The 24,081-nt window shown below is 37.1% G+C and overlaps 1 protein-coding gene and 1 long non-coding RNA gene across 6 annotated transcripts in view; both read left to right on the top strand.

Annotated features, from left to right (window-relative positions):
* LOC139970323 (uncharacterized) overlaps positions 1 to 13,771 on the top strand; it is a 39,314-nt gene extending 25,543 nt beyond the window's left edge. For all 5 annotated transcript variants that reach the window (XM_071975989.1, XM_071975992.1, XM_071975988.1 and 2 more), the window contains 10 exons: positions 1,458 to 1,675; positions 2,439 to 2,515; positions 3,045 to 3,097; positions 3,581 to 3,700; positions 8,288 to 8,496; positions 9,011 to 9,087; positions 11,163 to 11,227; positions 12,181 to 12,228; positions 12,747 to 12,772; positions 13,631 to 13,771. In XM_071975989.1, coding sequence (XP_071832090.1) covers positions 1,458 to 1,675; positions 2,439 to 2,515; positions 3,045 to 3,097; positions 3,581 to 3,700; positions 8,288 to 8,496; positions 9,011 to 9,087; positions 11,163 to 11,227; positions 12,181 to 12,228; positions 12,747 to 12,772; positions 13,631 to 13,721 — 984 coding nt within the window. In that variant the 3' untranslated portion in view covers positions 13,722 to 13,771. The remainder of the gene's footprint in view (positions 1 to 1,457; positions 1,676 to 2,438; positions 2,516 to 3,044; positions 3,098 to 3,580; positions 3,701 to 8,287; positions 8,497 to 9,010; positions 9,088 to 11,162; positions 11,228 to 12,180; positions 12,229 to 12,746; positions 12,773 to 13,630) is intronic.
* A 3,170-nt stretch (positions 13,772 to 16,941) lies between these two features.
* On the top strand, positions 16,942 to 19,571 carry LOC139970322 (uncharacterized). Its single transcript, XR_011794115.1, has 2 exons — positions 16,942 to 17,606; positions 18,790 to 19,571. It is a non-coding gene; the product is annotated as an uncharacterized lncRNA (long non-coding RNA).
* Positions 19,572 to 24,081: the final 4,510 nt, after the last annotated feature.

Genomic DNA, 24,081 nt, shown 5'->3' with positions numbered 1-24,081 from the left:
TAACAACACTTAGTGTCGATGTCATTACCAATAATGTCACTTGATTTATTGCTTTCATGTGGCCATACTGCCAACTAATAAATGAACACACTATGACATAGACAATCCAAACCATATTAGAATAATTTGAGTTTTAGTTGTGAGGTCCCCTTTACTGCAAAAAACTAAAAGTAAAATGCCAAATGGTTTATGGAGTAGCATTGCATTGGCATGGTAAGCTACTGTTGAAATGTCATTTTGACCTCACAATGTAATTGTCTAAGGAAAGTAAAGTAAAGTAAAATTAATTGATATTCATCATAAAATGACAATATAATAAAATGGATTACAGCATCTCAAAAATAGGTTAAAAAAAGTTATCTATGTATCATACAATTCAAAGTCTTAATACTTCTAGGTAAAAATGATCGCCTAAACCGTTCTGTCCGCATACCCTGTACGTGGGATCGTGTAAAACCTAGGTGGTTTCATGAAAAAATCAAAGAGAGGGTGATCGGAATCCTCGACTATAGAAGAAGCACACTAACATATTATACGATCAATGAAATCATCCGTGATGGTAGAATACAACTTGATGGATTTATTCAAGTAGTCAAATTGTCCTTTAGAAACAGGATGATAACCAAATTGGGCCACAGTACACAAGGATGGACAACACCATTGTCTGAAAAAGACAAAGCTGCTTATCAAAATCTAAGCCAAAGCCGGCGAGCCTACGAATACAATATGATCTCTGTTTAGCTTTTGATGCCACATTGTTCATGTGGGTATTCCAATTAAGTAAGCGTGATACAACCTCAATCACATTATTGTCAATGTACAATGGGGCATGGCTTTGCACTGCACGAAAATCAACAATCATTTCCTTGGTTTTCTTACCATATATAATTATCCTTGCACCAATTCACAGCATACTCTATGGCTGGGAAATAATTTGATAGACACTGTGGGTTTTTATCTGTGCACATCCCAATTATGGCAGTATCGTCTGCATACTTCAAGATATAAACATTGTCATAATATGAGACTAATGAATCAGTGTAAATTTCAAAAAGTAATGGGGACAAGCAACAACCCTGTGGAACACCAGTGTTATTAACGAGACTATCACTGTTGACACTGTTACAGTGAACAAACTGTGTGCGATCAAACAGGAAATTATAATGTAGTATAATTACATTGTCACTGACATACGCCTTCATAGTGTCCAGTAATTTAGAACAGCAAATGGTATTAAATGCATCCCCCATCGATCTGCCACTGCGATATGCGAATTGGTATTTTGTCCAGTGATGGAATACAGTTCAATATTTCGCTACGAAGAAGTTTCTTGAAACACTTCATTAAAACACTGGTCTAACTCAATTACATAAAACCCTCCATCCGTTCATAATGTAGCATGATTCTTTAACTAGAGGATAACTACAATAAATTAACCTTGTTCATTTCTCTAACAGATTACCATAGCTTGCCTTCACCTGACCATGGCCTTCAAGGAGTGTGATGGATACACTATTTTACTCCAATCTGGCCTCTCTCTCTGTCCTTTAGTGACAGTAGAAAAGATACACATAGAGACTGAGAAGGAGGGAAATGAACCGTATACAATATCAGAGATACAGTTTACAAACATCTTCTGTTTTGCGCTTCGTTGTCAGTCTGTTAAGGAGCTGTCGTAAGTTGAATCTCTTGTTTTTGTTATCATACTATGTACTGTACCTACTGTACAAATATTCCCTCTTGTTACATTTAAAATAACTGATTTACCAAAGTAATAGAGATAAACACAGAGCTCTGACAAAACTGGTAAATGATGTATCATAAAGAAATACACTGTTATCAGAAATTTTAGTGTTACAATCATGAAAAAAGATGAGTTTTTTATGTTGGTATGACTAGCCATCACAGTATTAATTATAACAAAAAGAAACAATGACAGTTGTGAATTTGGAAGGTAAGAATATTTTTCATATATCATTGGGAAAATGTCTTACATGATATGATAAGTATCATCAAAGAGGCCAAGGTGTAATTGAACCCAACAAATTTCTTCATGAATTTTGGAGGATTGAATCAGTAATGTGGTAGTATGAGATAATCCCCACTCTTAAAAACGGAGGACAACATACTGTGCGTGGAATTGTATTACAAACAAGTCTATTTTACAATCTATCTGATTGCACACCAATTCCTTTCATGGACTCCTAGCACGACCTAAGGACGAGCCTAAACATACTGTACATTACACTATGACCTTCCTGCAGTTATAGGCTCATTTGCTCATATTAAACAGCAGAATGATGTCCACAGTAAGGTGTTTCGATTCCAATCATTTTGAAGCACTTCCTAATCATTTCCTATATGGAATTGGCTTCATAGCAAGACTGTTTTGCTATCTTTCTCTCATGTTGGTTTGTTTCTTCCTTTTTACTTCAAAGGTTCAGTGAATGTCTGCTGCCTCTTTCGCCCTCTCAAAAGTCTATCAAGTCAGAGATGATATCTAGGAAACTTAAAAGTAACTATCGATTCTGTCAGTATTAGTTGATTATTTGATTAAATCTAGTCATCAAGGAGTTGATATAAGAGATAATATATTGTAACATTTTCATAAGAAGTGCAAAAAGCAGAATGTAAGCCTTTGGTAAAAGCAAGAATGATTCAAAAGTAGAAAATATGACAAAATAAATTGCTCTGTCAGGAGGATTACATTGATTTCAGGAGCAGTAAGTGTTAACCGCCAACTGATTTGTCCTGCTCGACACATTCCTTTGGTACAAGCTACTGTAATGGTAATGTTATTAACCTATCTATACTTAGGATATTTGTTTAAGAACATTACTTAAGTCTAAACACTGAAATCGTGTCGTTTTAAGTCAAGCCATATTTATTGGATGAAAAACACCAAAATCAAAGTTATTACTGTAAGTGTTCCATTTTTAGTGTAGAGGTATCCGTTTCATTTATGTGAAAAAGTTAATTCCTCTCCTTCATAAATCCTAAAATGTCTTTAAATTTAACATATTTTTACATACTTGTCATCATAGTATACTGGCGAGACTACGGTTACAGCCTGAATCTCCATTCTGGTGATTGGGAGGTATGATTCTTTTGTTTTTAGTTGCCAGGGCTTTTTGTTATTGTGTTCGTGTCAATTAGTGCAGAACAAGTTGGAAGTACAGTAGTGTAAATGCCGACAACCACTAGACAACGACAGAGATCGTGACATAGCTTAGGGAATATAATGTGTATTTCTAGATTGTGGAAACAATATTTTAAAATATGAGTTGGTCATTGGACATTTTTGATTACTAATTAATTCAGATCATTAATCAACTGAAGATACTCAAGGAAACCGTGTATGACGTTTCTTTTATATTGAGAGTATTTTAAACTTTTCTGTACATAGTGGTAAATCTGGTAGTATGAAAAGGACGTTTTGCTGGATGTGTTTTTGACTTATTTTCATAACAATGGATTTTCTTTAAGCTATAGTAATACCAATGATACTACAATTAGAATAGTAAAAAAAGTAAAAACAGAGAGATAAGTTTACACTGCTTCATTTTGTGTTTATTTTCAGGTTGATAATATCAATATTATTGAGTCACTGTGTTCAGAGAGGTTACAGATCTGGACTAAAGATAGTAAATTACAACAGAATTGTACTTTGCAGCTACTGAAGAACGCATCTAACAATGATGTAAGTCAGTACTCTAATAACAAAATCCCTATGATGGACTAGATATCTCAAAATACATCATCCCCATTATGTACTAGATATGTCATCCCCATTATGTTATTAATTGTTTTACGAAGATACGATAGTATCATTTTGCATTTTGCAGTCAAATTATTTTAAAAATTTGATTCATTGTCTTCAACAGTGTTACGAATGCAGGATTTTGCATCCGGAACGCAAAGTTCCAGAGATGGACGCAAACACTTCACATTGCGTCCCGAGGATGGAAACCCTAAGTACACACACTCACAACTAGGCCTATATGCAAAACATAACAAAACAAATTTTTGAATGAATATATTTTGAATGAACATTATTTTCAAACCTCAGGATAACTAAATTTTCTGCCAATCATTCTGATGATTGAATTTGTCTTAAATCAAATAAATCATAGCAATCAACCACAAGGTACGAAGTTATAACTCCGTACGTTGTTATAACATCATTTGCATTACAGAGATTTTACATGCAAACAATAGTCATGATTTTTTTCCAAACTTCCCATGATCTGATTGGCTAATAGTTCCTACCCATTGTCTGGAAACATTCTTGTGTCTAGTGCTCAATGAACAAAATTATGTAAATTAACAACATGTACATTACTTTCCCGTGTAGAGTTGACAATGTTTGTGCTATAAGCTATCTTATGTGTGCACTCAAATATCATAACATTAGGCCCTGTTGACAGTCATGGTATGAAATTTTGGTTGAATTTTTTGTACGATATCACGTAATATTTGAGTCATTGTTTTGATCAAAAAATGAGGAATTTTGTAGGAAGCTGACATCTCAGATACTAAAAAATTATTTTCAACTCACAGTACGTTTGTTCTCTCCGCATTGAGAGTTGCTCAAGTAATATGTACATTCATACCGCAATACTTTCTTTGTTGCAAAGGTTTTCGCACTGTCTTTGACCATGTGCCCCACTGATTTATTTTTCTTGTGCAATTCATGTATCCTCAAAAGTAGCTATTGAAGCTTGAGTTTTTATTGGACTTTGTGTGAAGAGTTATTTACATACTGTAAGGGGCAATCGGTCGGAACTGGCCGGGGTTGGGCCAACTTGCCAATGGTGGTTGAGGAAAGGGAAAACTTTGGTCAATTTTAAATAAAACTTACAGTATGAATAACATTGCATTGGTTAACTGTTAATGGTAACTTACGACAGGGCTTCATAAAAGTTGTGAGCAAGTAGTTATAGGCCTTTAGGGATTTGCTTTTTTGTCGTCGAGATCTATTTATATTTTCTACAAAATTTAAGGGGCTCAATAAAACGTGCAGTGTTTTTACTTTTACATGTTCTCTCTAAGCACTCCTATAACTCAACATGAATTTCCAACATTCACAGCATATGCATAGCCTATAACATTTCACACACGCTTTGTAAGGAAGTTGTTTACCATGCAGTAGTATGAATTGTGTGATCTAGGAAAGCATATATGGTAACTAGTCTACGGTAAAATTTCTCGCTTCGGAACTTTAAAAGTAATTTTGTTGAGTGTAAGTAAGTAAGTAAGTAAGTAAAACTTTATTTCATCCCAGAAGGGAAAATACAAGCTCGCATATGTACATATAAGACAAATACAAGATGATAAAGAGTAAGAAGATATAAGAATGACAAACATGAGAGTATCAGAGAATTAAAGTATAAAAGTTTAAAGGCGTGATGATAAAACAAATGTAACACCCGAATAGATATGTACAAATAAGACAAATACAAGATGATAAAGAGTAAAAAGACATAAGAATGGCAAACATAAGAGTATCAGAGAATTAAAGTATAAAAGTATAAAGGCGTGATGATAAACAAATGTAACACCCGTATGGACGGCAAGAACGGGAAGGTAAAGCAGGCAACTAACGATTGAAACGAAAATTAAAGAGCTTAATGCACTGAGGGATAAAGGAAGATTTGTGTCGATTTGTAATTGCACTCGGAAGCCTCATCCGCCCACTGCGAGATATTATTGCACTGTTGAGATTAGGGAACAATGGGTGATTCTCGTCGGCAAGGATGGCGTCGAGCTTAGACTCTATAACGTTATGATACATACACTCCATTGTGAGCTGGTCCCCACCCAGAATACGGTTAGCCTGTCTGATAACAGAATCAATGCGACTCTTATCATAAGCAGTCACATTACCACCCCAGCATGTCATACAATATTTAAACACGCTACAAATGACTGAGTTATAAAATATAGTGAGGATACGAATGTCAATGTCAAATTTACTCAATCTACGGAGACAGTATAGTCTAGGGTTTACTCTCTTTATTAAATAATCAATATGCTCATGCCACGCCAGTTGATCATCAATAACAACACCAAGATATTTATAGGATGAGACTTTTTCTACGGGATTTTCTTTAATCACAACCTCTCTTGGTTGACCCTTGACCCTTCTAAAATCAATATTCATTTCCTTTGTTTTTTTAACATTAAGCTCCAGGAAGTTCTTATCACAATAACCGACGAAATGATTAATTTCTTCCAGATATTCCCTCTCATCATCCTTTTTAATCAAACCCACTAAGGCTGTATCATCTGTAAATTTAATTAAATGGCAACTGTCAGACGAGGATCTCACATCCGACGTGTACAGAGTGAATAAAAATGGGGCTAGAACGGTTCCTTGTGGAGCACCAGTATTTGAGTATTGGACATCTGACATACAGTTGGATGAGCTAATGTGAACATATTGAGAACGATTGGTAAGATAGTTGAGTATCCAAAAAATGAGATCATGTGAAATATTCATATTTAACATCTTGTTGGCCAAAACATGAGGTTGAATTGTGTTAAACGCAGATGAAAAATCAAAGAACATAATTCTGGCAGAATGACCAGATTTAGAATGTTCAAGGTGGGAATACAATTTCTCCAAGCAATTTAAGACCGCGTCCTCTGTATTGCGATGGGCCCTATAAGCATATTGTTGAGGGTCGAGGTAGTCATCGACTAACGGCTTTATGTGCCGAAGTACAATTCGTTCACACGACTTCATCAGGACAGAAGTAAGGGCCACAGGCCGAAGGTCATTCATGCAGGATATGACAGCCTTTTTGGCTACTGGAATAATACAAGAGCGTTTCCATGATACGGGTATTGTTTTTGTACAGAATGAAAGATTAAAAATGTGAGTAAAAATGTCGGCAAGTTGATTGGCACAGGTTTTCAATACCCGTGGTTTCAGTTGGTCTGGGCTGGCAGCTTTAAATGCATTTAAACGAGAAAATTCCCGATAAACTTCGCCCCTGGTTACACATAAAAAGGGTTTTCCCCCAGCACAGTCGTCTAATGACTCTCTGAGAAGATCAGCCTGTGTAGAAAAGTCATGACAATCAAATCTGTTGTAAAAATGATTCAATGCGTTAGCGTAATCAATAGAGGTATCAGGCAAATATGATTTATGATTGTTAACCATGTACCCACTCATCAAACGGATTCCCTCCCAGACTTCTTTCATATTATTATCAGTAAATCGGTTTTCAATCTTACGCTTGTAAATAGCTTTCTCCTTTCTAATACAGTCTTTCAGTTCCTTCTGGACTGCTTTCAGTTCAGCTCTGTCCCCTCTGCCAAAGATGCCTTTCTTCCTGTTGATCACTGATTTGACTGTGCTGGTAATCCACGGTTTATTGTTTGGATACACCTTCACTTGCTTTGTAGGGACCGAGCAGTCTACGCAGAATAATAGTTACAGGTTTATCATTTGATGATTTTTTGTGCATGGCATAGACCTATCACTATCTATGGCTTTTTGTTGTGCACAAGCCAATGTGCTTTAAGGGGTCATTATAGCTCAATATTATGTGTTCCTGTAGAGGTATTTTACATTGCATTTTTCATGGAGGACTACAGGGATGCACGTTTTTCTGAGCAGACTCAAACGCTGTTAAACTTTTAATCCTAGTAACCATACTGGTCTTCACAGTGTACTAACTTTCATGCTAAATGTACACATAAGATAATCATATCATAATGAATTATTTTTCCAAGGAGTGCTCCAGCTAGTGACACACATAACACAAGATGATTTAAAGATTACATATCACTCTGTAGTGACAATATATCTATAATTCATAAGGTGTTTGGTTTGACACAATAACAACAGGACGTTCAACATAACTAATTCATATGAAGAAATTTTCTCGCTACATTCCTAGTCTAACAGTCCATATTTCATCCTGGTTATCATACATATATCAGTCATTTTGCCCATTTTATGTTTCATGCATTTATTCACTTTAGTGTTACTGTCTTTTTTTATACATTGTGTACTATGTTAGATAAAGAAGTTGGATCAACCCATATTAACAATGGTGAAGATAAATGTTGTTTCTGTCAATATTAATGTTAGATTTCAATAAACAAACTTGAGCCTAATCGTAATAATGCAAGGAGTGGATGTATGCTAGTTTTAAGATGGATAAGTGATACCTTCAGGAAGTTACTGGCCACAGTAGGTTATAATCGTATAAATAATCGATATAGCTTCTAAATCATTTCAATGTTGATTGAACCGTATGTTACCTTCCTTCAGATCCCCATCTTCCATCTGGAGCTTCTACAATCCTTCTCCAAGGCTGATGCTGGTAACATCATCCTCTGTTCAGGGCTACAATTGTCCTGTCCTGTGTCATTAAAGAAGCTATCGATAGATACATATGAGGAGGGAAGAGAACTGACAGAGACAGAGGTTGTTGGCATATTGATGTTTGCACAACATTCACAGCGATTGGAAAAGCTAATGTGAGTATTTCAATGAATATCGTATCTTAGTAATGCGTACCTAGATACCACTTTCACACTTTAAATAGGCATAAATACCTGCAAAGTTTTATCACTATTTGCCAAGTGGAAAGATACTCTCACAGTACAGAACTTGATTGTTTCTGAATTGAGTATTTACAGACCAATTTTTTACCTTCGCCTTGTTGTTAAACTCTACATTTGGATCGTGAGGAGTGGTGCTTTGTTCGGGTTTATTGTCATTTTAGGGACTTGGCAGAAAATAAGATATATTTCAAATATTTTGCAAAACAAATGCTATATCATTGAATGACTTTCCTTAAATGAATAGCTGTACTCATTGTTTATGTATGATATACAGGTTAGCTTTATCGTCTGTGTTATTGTCAATGCCTTTCTCGTTCAGGTCATTGACAGTAATCGTCTGAAAAATTTACCAAAAATGAAATCGGATAACTTTTTGTGAATTGTGATCAGGCAATTGACCGACTCCTGGTTCTGCTTTATTTCACAGGTTCTTATTTTGTCTGTTGCCCCAGTCTATTGCTGCTGAGGATATTCCTTCAATATTGAAGTCAAGGAAAGTGAAAGGTACTTATGCGAATGCTCAGGTTAACCTCTGTCGATTGATCAATATCGACAGTTGGTACATTAACGTCATGATCTGATACTGATTACTATTATTACAGCAGCCAATCATTGTAGTCAATAATGTAAATTGTATTACTTATCATTGGTTGCCTGAAGTTATCATTAAAATAATAAATTAAATGTGTGAAACATCAAGCAAAGGATGTATATTTATAGACGATTCTGATATGATGGCGACATCAAGCCTTCTAACTTTTTTGATATTCAAAATGAAATAAAACTGTTAGCATGCTGCTTATCCTCTAAGGAGCCTGTGTAAAAGAATGTGTAAAAGTAAGTTGGCCTGACGTTTCAATCCTACAGTAGCAGGAACTTCTTTAGGTAGCATACGCCCATTAAAAGCCCCATTGACTTACACACTAAATCACAAAAGTAATGTGGTCTCTAAGTCTAGATAGATGTTTTCACTAGCTACACGCTACCCATCACCAGATAGCTGACCTGTTGGCCTATCATGGCACCATCGATTTTCCGTATCATGGCCATGTAGATTTTTTGCTATCCGAGCCAGAAGTTTTCGTCACTTGTAAACGAACCTTTTCACTGAGTGGTAAACAAATTTCCTATGCTGCTCCTGGGAGGCCTAAAGGGGTCTAAAATTGCCTCAATTGACCCAATTTTCTAACCACATGTACTTCCATTCATGCTCTTCAACATGCAAGCCACAAAAAACTAGATTATGATTGATAACAGGTCACAAAAGATGTTCTCCTGCTGCTTTTTGGCACTTTTCATGATGGAGAACAATCGAGCGGATTGATATAGACTCTAATTGGAGTATGCTACCTTCAGAGGCTAAATGAAAAGTATCAGTAACAGAAGGGACAAAAACACACAGAGAATACAAACAGGTTAATGAGCAGGGGGAACACAAAGAGATAGATATAAGAGGATTAATAGACAAGGGATGTAGAGAAGAAAAGAAACCAACAGGGGAAGAGGAGAGGTAGGAGATCCAAAGAGAGGATGAAGGGAACAGGGTAGGGAGTAAACTGGAGGACACAGACAGAAATATGTGGAGGAAAAAAAGGGGGTGGAAAAGAGCCACGGGAAGAGGAGTGACAGGGGGGACAAGGGGAGAAGGGGGGGACAGAAGAAAAGTTAGTCATGTCCTTCCTGAATGTTGAGCTCATGAGGTTGAATGATGTGAAGGCTTTGCATCCACAGTCTCCCTCTGCTGTTTCGTACCAGGTCAGGGCGGCTACCTAAGGAGACAATCCCCTGTTGGGACGTGTTATTCATGGTATGGTTGGGAAGTCTTATATTCTAATACATGCTACATGCAGTTATAAGCTTGATACAAGACTCAAGAGAGGTGGTACAGCTGGCTGAGATGTTGTTGTTTTGACTTCTGTATTCAGAGTGTCTGTCACTGCTAGACAATTATACATACACTAGGTGTCTAAATATAAACATACCACCACAGAGATATGGTGAGGAATTAAGAACCAGACTGAATTAGTATTAGATACCCTCAGGATGTTCTACAGTTACAATAATATGATGATGCAGTGAGGGTAATTTAAGACTGGGAATATCTCCAGATCAGGGTTTACATGAAATACAGTATATCCAGTATGTTACATATGCTGTTCATCAAACGTTTGCCTTTTGCATGGTACATGCCAGTGAAGGGGAGACCATGATCTAACTATAATCTAATGATATGCTTTTCTAAAGAATATCAGGTTAAATGTTTTAAAGAAACAATGATACACAAACTGGTTTATCCCGTTTCAAAGCTTTCCTCATAAATGAAAGTTACATTTTTCACTCGATAACAGAACAGAGAATGATGGCAAAATTTGCCCTTCTGCCTTGTTTTGCGCATGCTCTACATGTTAATGCAATTATGTAAAATATCTGGGCGTAGCAGATTCTTGTACAGTCTCTTCACAATAAATTGCTCAAGGCTTATGTGACTGTAGTGAAGGGCATTGGGGTGTCTGGGAGTGAAATAATCATGTCTTATTTTTATTTTATTAATCATGGCATTGTAACCTCTTTCATTTTAGTCACTTGGTTACCGTACGATAGTGGCAAAATTTATGACCTCAACCTTGAATCTGGTCGATGGATGGTGAGTATTAAGAACTTATTAAAACATGTTTCACTAACCTATTGCTTGACAACTGGTTATCTAATTATCTGGAAAGAAGTATTAATGTATTCATAGAATCAGAACTCCCCAAACGACTGTTAAGTGATTTTCAAAATGAATCATTAAAAGAAAGGAACAGTTTGATAGGTAAGATGCATCAATATATTTTGCTCAGATTGTTGAGGTGGACTCAAATATTGCATGAAGTAACAAGAAAATTAAACAGAATAACATCATGTCTGTGTAACCTTACTTTGACCAGTGTTCGTATCGATTGAATGTTTTTCAATTAACAGTTCAGGGGGTATATGGAAAAATGTTTAACCGGTTAGTTTTCAGAGTTTTTGTTTGTGGTCACTCAAGTACATTAAATTAACATTGATTGCAGTACCGTCGTGCATCTTGCCTAAAAGTAGTAGATGGAAACCTCATGCAATTATCTTCTGTATAACAGTTGAGTTTTTGAATCCAGAATCAATTGCTTCGCACTGTCAGTTACAACTGCTGCATGTGTGTCCAGTATCGTATAGTCTTTGCATTAACTTTTGATCAGCGTCAGTCTACGATACCGTTACATAAATATCAAACAGATTAAGAGGCAACAAAGAACATTTGATAGATCATTCATTCTTGTCACCTTTGTTCCTGTAAATTACCAGGTATTGTACGTGCTCCTTATTGCAGTTTGAATATTAATATTAACGTCATCAGAGTGTCGTCAAAGTGTCACATGACATATATTATTGATATAACTTTAATCCCAAGCATCGCTGATATTCATCCCAAAGTAACATTTTACTTAGTAGCATACTTCCCTCTTTGTTTGAATTGAAAAGAAAATTAATTCTTGATTCGTCTCATAACTGTTGGAGTGATTTTGTGACGTCATATTGGTAAAGCTCATAAACCTTCCTATTGTATCTAACTTATAGTATGATGATCGTACACTCGATGTGACAGATGCAGTTTACAGCAAGGAGGTAGGTAGTGAAGTATAATGTATTACAATACACACAGATTCATTGGTTTAATCTCAATGAACATTGTAATGGAGGAGATTGATCATTAACCTACAAAATAATCTGAACATTTTTTGGCATGTATAGAAATATAATAATGTTTGAAAGGGACGATTCAAAAAAAGATGGTCGCTGTGTGCAGCTTGAACACAAAAGAATAAATTACATATCGTAAATAGTTTTGCTATATTTATATAAGTTACATAAGGCTTGCTACTAGATCTTAGAAAGCATTAGTGATTCACGGATTCATTATACATAACAAACAATTAGCTTCTTAATGTTTCTCTATTAACTCATAGTACTATGAAAAAGTAACATTAAGGGTAACCTTAAGTTGATTGCTCCATATTTTCTAATCTCATTTGATTGACAATGTGAATTCACAAATCCCTAACAGCCATATACTTTTAAATTTGAATTATTTTGTCATACAATAAAATTACAGCTATCATTTATGATTGACTTCTTTTATACAGGTTAGCGAATTCCGGGAAGTATGGCAGTAAGTTATTTTTATGTGCATTTTTTCGTACGATTGGTGATTTATTGAGTTAACATACACAAATCCCCATCATTACGATAATCCTTGCCTATAGCAAATACCACCCAAATCCCCTGTTTTTGGCCAAAATAGCAAATACCACCCAAATCCCCTGTTATTGGCCAAAAACAGGGGAGATTGAAATATCTACCGGAGTTGGTAATGCTAGCCATACTGAACGCTCTTCTGCACAATTTCATGATTAAACACACAGTGTATCATTTCAGTGTCAAGCCAAACTTGTCATGGCACACCAGAAAGTAGTACTGGCCATGAGAGCACTTGTGTTTACAATCATACAGGTGACTGGTGAATTAAATAGGTGCCCTCAAGGATGAATCATTATGGCAGTATTTGGGGTAGTTTATGCTATCAAGTAACAAATTATTAATGCTTGAGTGAATTTGAGGAGGACTGTTTTTCTATAGACAGGCTTGACCAACAAGAGAGTAGTATACTTCATGCTACTTCAAACCCCACCCCCCACCCTCCCCCCTGTGAAGCAGCATGATATATACTACTTATGGGTTTTAGATAAACAAAGGATACACACTTGTATGTAGGTTGTGTATATCAAATAGGATGCAGTGACTGCCATACGTAATTGATATATATATATATATATATATATATATTACGTAACAATATCTTTTTAAGAATGAATTAGAGATGACGTCGTTGCAGCCTGTTCAAACCAGCAAAGTCAAAACTATGTTTTCTTGAATAGAATTGGGTAAAACAATGTTAAACTTTATTTGCGTTGTAACGTAGATCTATGTTCACATTTCGTTGCAACTGTTGCAATTTATCTTACTGCAGGGGTACAGACTGTCAAAAGGCTAGAGAAAGGAAACTGAAGGTACCAGATGATGATACACAGACGCCACTGCCCACTGCCAGATCAGTATAAATCAGCCACCTAACTGCCACATCAGTATAAATCAGCCACCTACCTGCCAGATCAGTATAAATCAGTACAGGTATCAACGACGATCTTATAACATTGGTACTGAATGAACGATTGAAGTTTATGAAAAAAATAAGTGCAACATTCTTGGATTGGATTAAGTAGGTATAATGTTCAAGTACATTGAGTAAAAAAACTATAACACGTGCTCATTTTGATGGAAAAGACCAAATAACAATTTCTATGGAACGGACTTGAACCAGTCACCTCAGCATCACAACTCCTGCGATATAGAAACTGAGGTACCCTGCCTTAATTTTTCAATGATTCCTATATTGAAATTTCTTCTGGGGTCGCTAGTCAGAAGCTATGCATTGAAAAACCGCCCTTAAGTATGAAAGCAGTTCATTTTTTTCGTCACTGCCCACTTCTTCACCTTTCAAGGTGATTAGTCTGGAACGTTAGCCTGTGTTTTACGTAATCTATTTGCCAAGCCTAGCAAAGGAAAAGAGCGTGGAAAAGTCACTTGCACAGCTCAAATTTCCTGTGGTCTACTGCAAAAGCCTATTAAAATGCTCGAGGCAGGTAAACTGTAATGGCAGTCGTATTGAAGGGCACATTTTCAAATGGATATCTTGCATATCGTGTGGCCATGCAGGAATCATGCCCATTTTCATTCAATATAACCATTGCTTACAATTTTGCAGTTCAAAATTTTGTTTTAAATTATTTACCAATGCACTGAATGACATTACATTGAAATTTTCAGTTCCACTCTTTATATGCGTAACTTACACTCTTTACATACGTAACTTAAGTAAAGAAGGGTATAAAGAATAACATTAAACGTTTGCCGTATGGTACATTAAATTACACTATTACGTCATTACCAACAACTATATTGATGTGGTGGAGACTTGATTACAACATAGCTTATTCGAGGTCTTATTGTAGGGAAAAATGATCAAGAAAAGAAGAATCCATTATCAACTACTTAGAAATGGTAAAGAGATCAAACAATTTAAATCTAACAAGTCTCAAGCAGAGAATTAAGCAGCCGAGCAAGTTTATGACTGATACAATTCGACTTGTAATAGTATTCTTATGAATCTCATGAAAGTTGGAAGGTAGAACTTTGTTATACTGTTTAAGCATAAACGTACCAAACACACTTTATATTCGCATTGTCGAATTTCAAAAAATCCCCCAAGAAACTACAATAGTACATCTGGAATAACACTCACACACACAAAACACAAAATGTTACCTCAATTTGTTAACATGTTTACAATTATGTTTGTTTTTGTTAGTAGTAGGCCATATGAAGCTTTTCAGCATTTAGCATATTCTTTTGGTCCATGAACTGATAGATATTCTCTATTAACCATGGCAGGCCTTTTGTGCCAACTTATTGTGCCGTGAAAAGTCATCATTTTGTTTCACAATGACTTTCTGGTTCTGATATAAAATCCCTACTCTTTAGAAAAAATGCATTGGTTTACGTTCATTTTGTCTTTACTTGTAATCAATTTTGATATTTGAGGCAATTTACTATAATTGCCAATGCAGTTATATATTGTGTATTAACACTTCATGAGATCTCTCTTGCATCTACTATTGTTATATACACTTTTTTACATTCCTTTTAAGAGAATGTCATATTGTAGCAATACATTCGAGTCCGTAAAAGCTAACTTCGTTTGCTGCATCCTTGGAACTTATAACTCCAGTTTTTAACTTTGCATTTAAAGAACAGGCTGGGGATTTGTATTTTGTAACACCTACATTTAAGTCTTTCAGAACAATGGTACTCTAGGCAAATAGTTTTAATGTCAGGAAACATGCGTGTACTTTAGACTGAGCTTACTGGAAACATCTTGACTTCACTTGATATTGGTTCTTTGAAGAATTTAATTAATTACAGCAATAGTAATATTTTTAAAGTGTTGATGTTTTCCAGGTATGTTTTATAATAATCTTTTTTTACATGACCACATTGTAAGTTACCTGAGAGAACTCATTTTTTTTCTTCAAATCACCTATTCAGGAATATGGGAGAATAAATAAAGATAATTATCTTGACATTTTTAATTATTTATTTGAGTTATTGAAACTGATTTGAAGGCTTCCTAGCCTAACCGTTACTAAATCTCAATGCTAGATCAGTATTCCCTATCTGCTTACCCACGCTACTCTATGCTATCAGGAATACCATCTCTTAATCTGACAAAGAAGGGCTAATTAAAAGCAAGGCCTTACGCATAGGTGCAAATGATTTAGTGAGGAAATAAGGAGGATGTGAAAGTTCACCAGTCATGTATGTGGTAGTCATGATGGACTGGTCTCATTGATCCAAATTTAGATAAATTGGACGAGATCAATTCAAGGATCAACCTGATCAATACTATAACAGAGATTCCCAAGTCATAGACACTCATGTTAATTTGTCCTGACTCCCAAACTTAAAGCTTGAATTCTAGCTGAACAAAATACTTGGTCGAGTTACAACTCTTATAACCATTTCAGTACTTCTTTTTGTGGAATTGTTATAATTATGCGTAAGAAAATACACACCACAGCCTTCTAGACTAACCAAAGTCCTGATATATTTCAATTTGGGCACTTTATACAGATAACCAGTGACAGGTCAAATTGAGTACTGGATATTTAGTTATAATGTCACCTATAATTGGATGGTCTAGGGATAGATTATGTAAACCTACTGGCAACTTATTTCAGTCAACAAATGGACACCTGCTTTGGTGGTTTATTGAATATTAGGATATAAAAATTTTTACTTTGATCAAAGTACTCACCGACGAGAGAAAGTACTTCTTTCTGAAAGAACCGGATGGCTAGAAATATCTGATGGTGACATCTATAGGGGAAGGGGAGGGGGAGGGAGGAAGATATATAGTACGAAAAGAGAAGACAAAAACTCATTTCTCCTCTTGTATTGTGTTAACGAAAGCGAGCTCTCGCAGAGCTTTTGACAGGGGCGGCGATTTGTTTCAAATATTGGGAAGGGGGGGGGGGACATTTGCTTGGGTGCAGGCGCTTAGCAACTTTCATCCCCAAAATTGTTAGCATAAATTGTGATATTTTATATATATATATATATATATATATATATATATATATTTATATATGTATATATATATATATATAGGCCTATAATTAGATGTATAAATGTATATATAGTAACAGGTTGCTACAGCCCTGATTTCCTTTTTTATCGGCAAACCAAATTTCATTACGGATGCAGTCCGTCTAGCTAATTCATTTTGAAAAAGTAAAAACTACTTTCGGTGAAAGTCTCTGACGTTTCTTTGGTGATATTTAGTAACAAATTGTGGAATTTGCCAAGGAAGGGGCAAATTGTGAAGGCATACCAGGCGCGTATCCAGGATTTTCTAACCCGGGGGGCGCGAATTACTATCTAAGCGGAGCGCCACCATCGGTTGGTGGGGAGTGTACGAGAAAATTTCTGGTTTTGAATTTGATACCCCCCAGATCACCGGAAATGGCACTTCTCGGGCTTGAAAATGAGCAACCAGATGTACACTTTTGCCTGAGAACCAAGTATTTTCCAAAAGTTTTTTCCATCCATAACCTTTTTCAGGCGCGTATCCAGGATTTTCAAACCCGGGGGGCGCGAATTACTATCAGAGCCGTATATAGAGAGAGTTTGGCCAACTGGCGATTTGTGACGTCACACGCAAACCATGGGCATCAAAATAGGTCCAGTTGTCGTTACCAGTTGCGCGAAACACGAAAAACACCACACACAATATATAGCAGCTTTGCACACTGTGCTCGTTGCGAACAAACGAAGCGACTCAGAATGTCAGATTTTGACAGGCATACGAGGAACAAAATGGATATCAGGTAATGAATTAGAGTATGCGTTAGTTAATGACATTTACGCTTATCTTCACACCTGAAATGCATAGAAAACTAGCTGAAAACCTGTCATTACACTTGTTTTATTTTACGCCTCATACTACTAGTCCTACTTTAGTCATACAAACGAAAAGCACACATCACAGTCCTGGCTAGGCTAGATTACAGACGCACAACTATAGCATCAGGCCTACATTAATAGATCCTTCAATTAAATTAAGTAGGCCTACACATAAAATGACAATTTATGCTTCACTGATCTATTCAGGTTTGCCAAAAAGTAGTTGTACCAGAGGTCATTGTATTAAACTCCAGAAGTTACATAGTAGGATTAATATTCGGCATAACTTTTTCTCTAAAGTCTAATACAACTTATACAAGGGTTGTGAATGGATGGAATGGTTTGCCTGAGAAGGTTGAATTGCAAGTAGTGTGAATGGGTTTAAGAATACTTTGGATGAGTACATTAAGCATTGTAATTGGGTATGACATTTGATGGCCTCGGTTTTATTCCTCTCATATAGCCTTAGGGTCCTTAATGGGGACTTGAATGTCTCTCCTGGTCTTTTTTTCTACTAAACTAAACTATACTTGAGTGTAGGAGTTAGCAATAGTTGGGAGTCTGTGGGCAAACCTAAGACTGATATTGTGGTGTTAATTTCTCAGGAATGTATTACTAGGCTATAGTAGGTGCAACAGATTGAATGGGTCTGTCGAGAAAAAAAAAAACCTGCAACAACTGAAGACTGGTGTATGTTGTAGCTTATGTATTTTCCATTAACATATATACTATAAGGTCATGTCCTTAATAAGGTTTCATGGATCACACTGACATCGTGTGCCTACTTGTCAGTGTTGTCAACTGAGCACAGGGCTGATGACATCATTCAGTTTGTTATTATGCAGACAGCAAATGGCCATAATGATAATTATTAATTGTTACTTATTCTTCATACTGCCCTTACTGGCCTTACCTGAACAGTGATGTATAAAAAGGCAAGAAGTCGTTAAGCTTTCCATTTAAGAATGTCCTATTTCAAACATATGATTGGCAGGTTTCCACGTTACATAGCTTATCAAAATGGAGCTGTTCTGTAAAGCAAGAAAATCACACATATGCATGCATACAAACACACTCATATATAACAATTTCTGAATATCTTTTCAGCTGCCCAAAGGTACTGGAATGCAAGCTCTGTTGGGTGAATTAAAAAACCCTCATTGTACTCTTTTATCATGGTCAGCGTAGCTGGAACCAGCAATGATGGTGATGTGGATTTGACAGTACCTAGACAAGAATTCAATAGCTGCTTTGTGTTGAAGTGGGTTCAACTTGCTCAAGGCCATGACAGGATGACGACTAGACATTAGGATGAATTATCTGTTGCAGAGCTCTATAAACCAGGCAGTTGTTAAAACATCCATTGGGTGACCCTCACAGTCTACCAGGCACTGCATCGCAGAAGCAAAATGAAGTGTGTGTGATACCTTCATCTTATGAGAGTGGAATGGTAACAGTGTGGCCTCTGTCAATTTGGCTTCAAGTCTTTGTTTTCTTGAAAGCTGAGAAGATCTTTCAGTGGTTTCACACTGACCTCTGTACTTGACAATTCATGTGTGTTTGCCAGCTCAGGAGGAAGCCAGATTTTAATTACATTAACCAATGCTGACTTTTTTTTGGACATGTGGTACATCTGCAAGGAGGTGAAGGAAGCAGTTGGAGTTGCATGGATGTGGAATCTTGTTGATAGTCTGGCAGTCTTATCCACAGATTATCCCAAAGCTTCTCCACATTGCCACATTCAGAACTTATTACATTGATAAACTTGAAAATTGCAGGAATCTAACGAAGCACCCATCAAGGGAATTTGTTTGAATAATTATTGAAAGCTGTGACCTTCTGTTGTGACAGACTAATGTGAAATAAAGGGCAGTAGATTACCTTGTAAATGAACCTTGTTATTGTTTGATTGTATCTAATGTTTGCAAAATTTAAAGTTGCATGCTACCAATTGAAACATAATTCTTTCTCTATTAATGGGATATAAATTCTTCTCCTTAAAGGGTGTGGAGACTCCCGCACAAAGAAACGTCTCATGCCCGTTATCTGACCTAGTTTCGAATGCGGTGTAACAGAAGTGTTAGACACCACCATTGATCCCAGAAAATACACACACAGCTTGCTACCATCTGTAAATAGACATTAGTGTACAGTCAATACAAACATCACGGTCAATACCCACAACACAGTGCACATAGCAGCGTGGACATCTCAGGTCTAGATAAAAGATAACAAGGTATCAGGTTTCATTACCGTCTGCATTTTGTAGCGACACAAAAAAAACTTCACTTGCAAGCAACGGAAAGTAAACTTTTTCAGAGCGCGGCATGCGGTTTAGGGCAAGTCTTCAATACCTTTAAATATACTGCATCGGTTGTTGTCACTTGATCATTTGCTTGTGTGTGAGCTAAACAGCTTAAATAATATGTAAAAAAATAATACAAACTTTCAAATTGCCAGATATTTACTTGCTCAAAATCATTATCCAATCATGATTTGTTGCTATCCTTGAGTCCATTATTCAGATGATGAGGCAGATTCCCTTCAACTCTCCATGATGAAGGTAAAACCTTATATCTTAACCAACTGCCATTGAGTGTCCATTTGAAAGTTTCAAACACACAAGTGCATTGATTAAAACAAAGACTTTATTGCTGTGGTTGCAGGAACTGGATTTCAGTCTAGTAGTCACTCACCAGGTTTGTCTTTATCACAGTCTGCTAACTGTGGCTTTTTATGTTAGGAGTTTTTCTTCAGAGCACATGTCACCTTTGATTTGTAAAAAAAGTCCTGAAATTCAGGGAGTTAAAATTTACTGTCTAAAGATAATTTAAAAAGATTTTTTTTAACTTCAGTCGTCAATGTGGGTGTCAATTAAGGGAATAAGGAGGTACTGATGCAACTTTGATAAATGATAGTTGACTGCATCCAAATTAAACCAAGGCCTAGGCTATACTTTTGAAGAAGAAAAAATTAGGCTGAATTCATGTTAGCCTAAAAAGGCTAGGCCAATGCTGACAATTAACACAAACCAAGATCATTTAACCATTTGGGCACTTGTTTATGGCATACTAAAAGGGTCTATATAATTAGGCCTGTATGTGTACACAACCCACAAGTTGCCAATGAGTATAGACCTAGCCTAACTAGTTTAGGCCTAGGCTACTTTGTTTCCCATAGACCTAGTTTAATTGGGCCTTACACTGTGCCATATTATGTAATGTGCTATAACAGTTGTAGTAATAGCAAGAATGGTCCTGGTCTAACTAAGCCCAGGCTTAACTTATGCTTCGGGCTTAACTAAGGATTAGGGCTTTACGTGATGCCTAGAGGCTAGCCCACCCTTTTACATTAAACTAAAAGTGATACTTTTTAGGCTAGGCATAGCCTAGGCATACAATAACTAGGAATTAGAATAACTATATGTGCGACTGAAACTGCCATGCCTATGATTAGAAGAGCTGGCATAATGAAATCGAATTTGTGGATCGTAAATCGAGAGAGAATAGCCATGCATGTAATTACAGAAACCAGTCTGAACGTAAAATTCTCGCATTGCTTGTACATTACTCGTATTACACTAGGGCATATGGCTAGTATGGGCCTAGGCTACACAGACTTTTTTCATTAGATATCCATCTTGTTCTTTCTACTTCCAAAAAATTCCTCTTCTTTTATGGTCAGTCGGAAAATCAAACAACAATATCCATGTTCTGACCGATTGCAGCATCCCCAGCACCATTTCTTTCATAATTTCGTACTTTTTCGTGTACACAAACGATAGTCTATACACTGTGAGTATGCGTGTCGCCTGCTAAAAAGTTTTCAAGTGGACCTATTTTACCACCCTGTGTGGGCGTTTTCCCTCTCGACCAATCCAAATCGGTTACATGGTTGGCCAAACTCTCTCTATATACGGCTCTGATTACTATCTAAGCGGAGCGCCACCATCGGTTGGCGCGCAGCGTACAAGAAAATTTCTTATTTTGATACCCCCCCAGATCACCGGAAACGGCACTTCTCGAGCTTGAAATGACCAACCAGATGTACACTTTTTGCCTGAGAACCAAGTATTTCCTAATAGTTTTTTTTTTCCATCCATAACCTTTTTGAAGATTGTCAACCCGGCACACATCATGTTCGACCTGATCGCATCTCCTGTGGGTCTTTGCTTTTGTAGGTGATTCTACGTCGCGGCCCACAATACCCGTCAGCCCCACTTTTCAAGGTTTTAAGCCCCATATTTGTTCAGAATTTTAAAATTCACATTTCTCGTGAATAAACTCACTTCAAAACACCCATAATGTTGTACAAAATTTCATCTATGGACAACCAATATAGAAAAACTTCCTTCAACCCCTAACAGACCGGTCAAAATTGCACGAGTAGAGGGAAGTGTGATGCAGAATGTTGGTCAGAAATTTTCGAAACTTCAGACACAGTTAATGTATTGGTGTACACATATTAAAACCTCTTATAACGGCTATTATAAAACTTGGTTGAAGGAAATGAAAAAATAGCAGATATTTCCGAAACCGAACACTACACACATAGGCGTAGGAGGCGCGGCGGCGGTGGCGGAGCTAGGGGTATTGGTCAGGAGGGGCGAGAATGGTCTGTAGGGGCGCTTTCGACACTATCTAAGCGGAGCGCCACCACTGGTTGGCGCGTAGCGTACAGAAAATTTTTGAGTAAAGATTCTCCCTAGATCGCCGGAAATGACCCTTTCCGGGCCTGGCTAATTTGCAGATAAACGAAGAATAAGGTGTCATCGCCAAATTACACCAACAAAATGTGACAAATGTCAATAAGTAGATGAGAGCGCAATGAAAGTCAATAATCTAGAATAAGTAAAAAGTGGTAAAGAGCTGAAAAAGGCGCCAGCAGTCCATTTGAGTCCGTCAGGGGGGCATCCGCCCCCGTGACCGTATGGACGCTCCGCCACTGCGCGGCGGGGGTGCAGCCCCTAATTCGCCATTACTAATGTAAAAGAGAGTTTTGACATAATTGGACCTCCATGCTTTTTATACATCTACATGAGACATGTCGTTGTTTACATTAGCATCCCGCGGTATACTGCGCAATTTTAACGGAACGTACGGTACATGATGGCATGCGATGTAATAACCGAGGCTTGCTTATATGATATTGACATTAACACGTTGAGCGCGCGCCAAAATGTTTGGTTATTTTTTCAGGCAAGTCGAACAGTTTTGAGGCTTTTCATCCTGGAACGCCATTTTCATGCTCACTGATATGATGTGATATCTGCTGTTTGCGTTACAAATTCAAACAGGCGCGTAGCGAGGAATTTGTCAAGGGAGGGGCGAAGCCTGTAGGCAAATTATCTAAGCGTAGCGCCACCATAGGTTGGCGCGAAGCGTACAATAAAATTTTGGCCGAAAATGCCTCCCAGATCGCTGGAAATGGCACTACCCAGGACCATTTGTTAGCGCGAAGCGTACAAGCAAATTTTGGCCAAAAATGTTTCCCAGATCGCTGGAAATGACACTTCCCAGGCCTTGTAAGTTGCATCTAAGCACTTTCTATTTTGAAATTACTTAGCGATATCATTTAAAAAAATGCTGAATGGGGGGGGGGCGGGCGGTCGCCCCCATCCCAAAAATCGTCATGTTCCCCGACGGCGCTGTCGAGTTCGAGACCAGCCACAGTTGGTTTCATAGCACAATTCTACACACGCGTTATGATAGACCATATATAGTATATATATAGATCATTAGTGAGAGAGAAAAATAGAAACGTCAAAAAATGGAGTTGTCGGTGTAAGGGGTAGGGTGAGTCACACTTTTACGAAATCATTGATCCGTCACTGGCTACCCTTCAGCGCTGTAATGATGTCACTGTTCCTCTTTCTCTTCCCGATTCTTCGCGTTTTTCCTTTACTCCCTCCTTTTCTCCATTTTCTCTCTTTCTTCATTTTCTTTTCCCTTCCTTCCTCTCCTCCTCCTCTTTTTCCCCCTTTTTTCCTTTTTTCTTCTCTTTTTTTCTCTCCTCTTTTTCTTACCCGGGGGGCGCGCGCCCCCAACGCCCCCCCTGGATACGCACCTGTTTTTGAAGATTGTCACCAGTCACACATCATGTTCGACCTCATTGCATGTCCTATGGATCATTGCTTTTGTAGGTTATTCTACGTCACGGCCCACAATATCCGAAAGCGCCACTTTTCAAGGTTTTAAGCCCATTACTTGTTGAGAATTTGAAAATTCACTTTTCTCGTGAATAAAATCACTTCAAAACATACCCATAATGTTGCACAAAATTCAATCTATAGACAACCAATATAGAAAAACCTCCTTCAACCCCTAACAGACAGGTCAAAATTGAACGAGTAGAGGAAAGTATGATGTAGAATGTTGGTGAGGAAATTTTCGAAAATTC

The sequence above is a fragment of the Apostichopus japonicus genome, chromosome 7 (assembly GCF_037975245.1).
Source record: "Apostichopus japonicus isolate 1M-3 chromosome 7, ASM3797524v1, whole genome shotgun sequence".
Lineage (NCBI taxonomy): Eukaryota > Metazoa > Echinodermata > Holothuroidea > Aspidochirotida > Stichopodidae > Apostichopus > Apostichopus japonicus.
Note: the sequence above shows the minus strand (reverse complement) of the source record. Positions and strands in the feature narration are given on the sequence as shown.